At 43.3% G+C, this 5,772-nt stretch overlaps 1 protein-coding gene across 4 annotated transcripts; it reads right to left on the bottom strand.

The window, feature by feature from the left end:
* Window positions 1–958: 958 nt before the first annotated feature.
* LOC116366143 (sodium/potassium/calcium exchanger 1) lies at window positions 959–3,598 on the bottom strand. Of its 4 annotated transcripts, none has more exons than XM_031818377.1 (2): window positions 3,424–3,598; window positions 959–1,720 (listed from the first exon to the last, which is right to left on the bottom strand). In XM_031818377.1, the coding sequence occupies exons 1-2, from the start codon at window positions 3,490–3,492 to the stop codon at window positions 1,007–1,009; spliced, it is 783 nt and encodes a 260-aa protein (XP_031674237.1). In that variant the 5' UTR covers window positions 3,493–3,598; the 3' UTR covers window positions 959–1,006. The 4 variants fall into 4 exon arrangements, with proteins under 4 accessions (XP_031674237.1, XP_031674239.1, XP_031674240.1 ...); XM_031818379.1 differs by lacking the exon at window positions 3,424–3,598 and adding an exon at window positions 2,792–3,397 and having other exon boundaries at window positions 961–1,720; XM_031818380.1 differs by lacking the exon at window positions 3,424–3,598 and adding an exon at window positions 2,858–3,397 and having other exon boundaries at window positions 961–1,720.
* Window positions 3,599–5,772: the final 2,174 nt, after the last annotated feature.

Below are 5,772 nucleotides of genomic sequence, written 5' to 3'. Positions count from 1 at the left end.
AGCTGTTAAATTCTACAACCACCTAAAAGGAAGCGATTCACAAACCTTCCATAACAAAGCCATCACCTACAGAGAGATGAACCTGGAGAAGAGTCCCCTAAGCAAGCTGGTCCTGGGGCTCTGTTCACAAACACAAACACACACTACAGAGCCCCAGGACAGCAGCACAATTAGACCCAACCAAATCATGAGAAAACAAAAAGATAACTACTTAACACATTGGAAAGAATTAACAAAAAACAGAGCAAACTAGAATGCTATTTGGCCCTACACAGAGAGTACACAGCGGCAGAATACCTGACCACTGTGACTGACCCAAAATTAAGGAAAGCCTTGACTATGTACAGACTCAGTGAGCATAGCCTTGCTATTGAGAAAGGCCGCCGTAGGCAGACTTGGCTCTCAAGAGAAGACAGGCTATGTGCTCACTGCCCACAAAATGAGGTGGAAACTGAGCTGCACTTCCTAACCTCCTGCCCAATGTATGACCATATTAGAGAGACATATTTCCCTCAGATTACACAGATCCACAAAGAATTCGAAAACAAATCAAATTTTGAAAAACTCCCATATCTACTGGGTGAAATTCCACAGTGTGCCATCACAGCAGCAAGATTTGTGACCTGTTGCCACGAGAAAAGGGCAACCAGTGAAGAACAAACACCATTGTAAATACAACCCATATTTATGCTTATTTATTTTATCTTGTGTCCTTTAGCCATTTGTACATTGTTAGAACACTGTATATATATATATAATATGACATTTGTAATGTCTTTACTGTTTTGAAACTTCTGTATGTGTAATGTTTACTGTTCATTTTTGTTGTTTTTCACTTTATATATTCACTTTGTATGTTGTCTACCTCACTTGCTTTGGCAATGTTAACACATGTTTCCCATGCCAATAAAGCCCTTGAATTGAATTGAATTGAATTGAGAGAGGGTGATAGAGAGAGAGGGTGATAGAGAGAGAGATGGTGTGTGTTCAATCATGCAACAATGCCTCAATGTACAATGACAGAAGCATCCTCACCACCAGCGTGCAGCACAGCAGTCATGATAGCAGGCACCCAGGACGTCTCTGTGTTGCTGGAGCTGAACTCAGCCTGTAGCTCCGTGTAAAAGATGCCAATACAGGAAGGGAAGGCCAGCGTTAGAGCCAGGACCAGGATAGTAGCCACCAGGACTACCCAGCCCCAGCCCCCATCCGGGGCCACCTGTTGGGCATACCCGTTCCCAGACAGCCCAGCCCCTGGTTCTCCAGTTGGGCCATTGTGGGGTGGTAACCCAGTAAGGTGGTGGTGTTGGAGGGAACCATCCTCCTCCTCCTCCTCCTCCTCCTCCTCCTCGTTTTCCTCCTGCTCCTCTGAGTCACTGTCTGTGCTCCTCCTCACAGTACTGTGGTTCACCCCGGTCCAGTCCTGAGACGTCCGTGTCTCTACCACATCCTCTGACCCACTGGACCCCTCTGCTCCAACCTTGGAACCCCTGGACCCCTCTGCCCTAACCTCAGACCCCCTGGACCTCTCTGCCCTAACCTCGGGTCCCTTAGGCCCCTCTCCTCCACTACCCCTCCTCATCAGGACTGTGTCGCCCTGGGTCTGGTTCTGTCTGGTCCTCTGGGTCCTGTGGGACTGGTTCTGTCTGGCCTCCAACTCCACCCCCTCTGTCATCCTGCCTAGCTGGCTGTGGACTGGGCCCGCTGCTAGATCAGCTTCCTGTGTGGAGGGTGACAGGGAGGGAAGGAGGGATAGATGAGATGGAGGGAAGGAGAGTGGGATGAGAAGAAGAGAGAGAGAGAGAGAGAGAGAGAGAGAGAGAGAGAGAGAGAGAGAGAGAGAGAGAGAGGTAGAGAGAGAGAGGTAGAGAGAGAGAGGTCTGATGTTGTTAGTTACTCAGAGGCAGCAGCAGCCTGACTGTGGTATTGGCTCTGTGTCTAAACAGCCACTGATAATGGATGCAGAGGGACAAAGCAAAGCAGCCTCACTGGCTGAAGATATATTGTAAATGGATCAACTTGAGTAAATGTTTTCCATGAATACCCCAAAAATAGGCTATTAGACAGATCCTTTCTGCCAATGCATAAAGGGTGTACAAGAGATCCACCTTTCTTTGTCTCAACTCACTCACTTTTCAGCACCAGTATTTCTACTGCACATCATCATCTGCACATCTATCACTCCAGTGTTAATTTGCTAAATTGTAATGACTTCACTACTATGGTCTATGTATTGCCTTTCTATTGTATTATTGACTGTACATTTGTTTATTCCATGTAGTCCACACCTCAGCAATTTCAACAACAACAAAATCTCAGAAAGGTGAGTTCCAGACATTTCTAAAATTATGCTACATTACCTGTTATTGTTTATGGCCATCATGAAAAATTGTAACTATGTTGTTGTTTGTGTCGCACTGCTTTGCTTTATCTTGGCCAGGTCGCAGTTGTAAATGAGAACTTGTTCTCAACTAGCCTACCTGGTTAAATAAAGGTGTTCTCAACTAGCCTACCTGGTTAAATAAAGGTGTTCTCAACCAGCCTACCTGGTTAAATAAAGGTGTTCTCAACTAGCCTACCTGGTTAAATAAAGGTGAAATAAAAATATACAATTAAAAAAATATAATAATCACCAATTAGCCTGAAAGATTACCTACCGTATACATGGTAGATATGATAATAACAAGGATGCACACTCTATTGCTATAGCTGTAATAAAGTCATATGCAATTGTACATTTAAATAGATTTGAACAGATAAGCAATCTAAATACAAGTAATGTGGCACTCACCTTGATTATAAGATAAATGCATAATGGCTGTAACCTATCCTACACAAATCCCGTTGGTTTTCCTACCTGGAGTGTCCCTGGTCAGCCCGTCAAAAACCCGGCGAGATATTTTACCATTAACATGTCGATGAAGTCAGTGGGTGTTAGCATAATTAATTTACCATGAATACGATTATATCACTTTTCACAATTACCCTAAATCGCGCGGCATCACCAATGTTTTCCCGGTGTCCATGTCGGGGCGTCAACACAGAACGCGTTAAGTCGCCCGCGGTACCACAGGATGTGTGTGCAGACAGAAAACATACGCCTCTCAAATCAGGTGGCGTTGCGTGAACTCGCAGTTCTTTCAAAAACGCTGTCAAACCAAATCCTGGAGAACACCGGAGGATTCAATCGCCTCTCTTGTTCTCAACTTTCATTTGCCGGTCTGCCTGGCAGAAAGCCATCAAGCCCAGTCACAGCACTGGATAGGACAAATCTCTCCGGCACCAATATTATCCAATCAGTTTGCCTACAGACAAGCCGTCAACAAAAATCCCCCTTTGTCATTATTGTAAATCCCCAGGACTCGTGTTCAATTAATCTAAACTACTTCATAATAAATACAGAATGATCAAGATTAGGTTTACCATATAAAGCCCGGTTGCCTGTTTATCGTATAGTTTCTCGTCAGAGGTCCCTTGCGAATTTGTCTCCATGGGAACAGAACGGCCCGGGTTTCTGGTTTGCACCTGCAGCTCTACAGGATATCAGACCGCAATAAATCTAGAATAATGTAACAATCATTGGCCATTTTGGAAACTAACATAACCTATTACACAATATGTTGCAATAGGTCTAGGCTAAATAATGATATTAACATTGTCAGATGACATTTGTCATAGCCTATCCTCGATGAGGCAATGTGCAGTCAGTTGCGGTTCTAGCTTGTATGGTTCCCTGGGCGAACCCCCCCCCGACATTTGGAACAACACAAATAAATAATCATAACATTTTAAACTATATAAATATAAAACATATATACAAAAATACGCCTCATAAATGTAACAAAAATAATGAACAAAGTCAAATAGAAACAAATGTTAGTATATAAATACAAAATATAATCAAATTATTACACTATTCATTTACTACCTTGTCTGCAAGGGGATTCATCCAGCAACTTTTCGGATACTGGCCCAACCACGAACCTACCTGCCGCCCTAGGCGTAAGACACCACAAAAGACTGCATATATTACAAAATATCAGCAGACTACAGACGTTTTTAAGTAGCTGTATACCTTTTATCTTTAGCGTGTTTCTCCTCTTTCCACTTTTCCCTGATGGCTTAGACCTTTTCTTGTCCATTTGTGTTGAATTGGCACTCGAGCATTAATACATTACCCATCCTCCAACACTGTTAACCAAGAGTCAAGACTACATTACCCATCCTCCAACACTGTTAACCAAGAGTCAAGACTACATTACCCATCCTCCAACACTGTTAACCAAGAGTCAAGACTACATTACCCATCCTCCAACACTGTTAACCAAGAGTCAAGACTACATTACCCATCCTCCAACACTGTTAACCAAGAGTCAAGACTACATTACCCATCCTCCAACACTGTTAACCAAGAGTCAAGACTACATTACCCATCCCCCAACACTGTTAACCAAGAGTCAAGACTACATTACCCATCCCCCAACACTGTTAACCAAGAGTCAAGACTACATTACCCATCCCCCAACACTGTTAACCAAGAGTCAAGACTACATTACCCATCCTCCAACACTGTTAACCAAGAGTCAAGACTACATTACCCATCCTCCAACACTGTTAACCAAGAGTCAAGACTACATTACCCATCCTCCAACACTGTTAACCAAGAGTCAAGACTACATTACCCATACCCCAACACTGTTAACCAAGAGTCAAGACTAAACCAATTCACCTTGGTGGTGTGCAGACTGGTTTTATATTATTCTTAACGATTTCGCACAAACTAGGGGAAAAATGCAACAATATGTCTGTGAAACTATACATTCACAGTATTATGAATGAATTGTGGTTTATTTGGTAGCATTTCGTAGTGTGACTGATTTTATTAATTGCATTAGTACTGTACAAAGTTAAAGGTGCACTATTTGATAGCTCCCCCTACCTCGGGCTTCCAGTGGAGAGACCAGAGGTCAACCTACCTCCGCCCCCTCCCAATCTCGTACTTCTGAGTGGGAGACCTTCCCAGGCAGTAAGTAGCCTGGTTAGCTCACAAACTAGAATCAGGGCGCCCACTCCGACAAGGTTAATTGACCCACAGTCCCACACCATGACATGATATCATTGACTTGACATGCAAATGAGCGATAGAAAACCAATTGCGCAAATGTCACCATTCCGCATTTTTTGCAAGATGCCACCCTGGGCAGCTGCCCGTGTCATCCATACCTAAGTCCGCTACTGTTTACAATAATTAGGCCTAAATAAGCCATACCAAAAAAATATATTAACCTAGTGATGCAAAATGCAACAATTTCAAAGATTTTACTGAGTTACTGTTCATATAAGGAAATCAGTCAATTGAAATAAATGAATTAGGCCTTAATCTATAGATTTGACATGACTGGGAATACAGACAGATACACATCTGTTGGTCTCAGAACAAAAGGTAGGGGCGTGGATCAGAAAACCACTCAGTATCTGGTGAGACCATTTGCCTCATGCAGCACAACACATCTCATTTGAATAGAGTTGATCAGGCTGTTGATTGTGGCCTGTGAAATGTTGTCCCACTCCTCTTCGATGGTTGTGCGAATATGTTGGATATTGGTTGGAACTGGAACATCCTGTCCTACAAGCCTATCCCGAACATCCCAAACATGCTCAATGGGTATGTCACCCTGGTGAGTATGCAGGCAATGGAAGAACTGGGACAGTTTACGCTTCCAGGAATTGTGTACAGATCCTTGCGTCATGGGGCCGTGCATTATCATGCTG

This window comes from Oncorhynchus kisutch, unplaced genomic scaffold (genome assembly GCF_002021735.2).
Source record: "Oncorhynchus kisutch isolate 150728-3 unplaced genomic scaffold, Okis_V2 scaffold1355, whole genome shotgun sequence".
In the NCBI taxonomy this organism is placed as follows: Eukaryota; Metazoa; Chordata; class Actinopteri; order Salmoniformes; family Salmonidae; genus Oncorhynchus; species Oncorhynchus kisutch.
Note: the sequence above shows the minus strand (reverse complement) of the source record. Positions and strands in the feature narration are given on the sequence as shown.

Excerpts from the sequence above, each read along its gene's own strand:
- LOC116366143 (XM_031818377.1), bottom strand. The coding sequence starts at position 3,492 with ATGGAGACAAATTCGCAAGGGACCTCTGACGAGAAACTATACGATAAA. Across the intron at positions 1,721-3,423 it reads AGGCAACCGGGCTTTATATG|GAAGCTGATCTAGCAGCGGG; the intron begins GTAAACCTAATC and ends CCCTCCACACAG.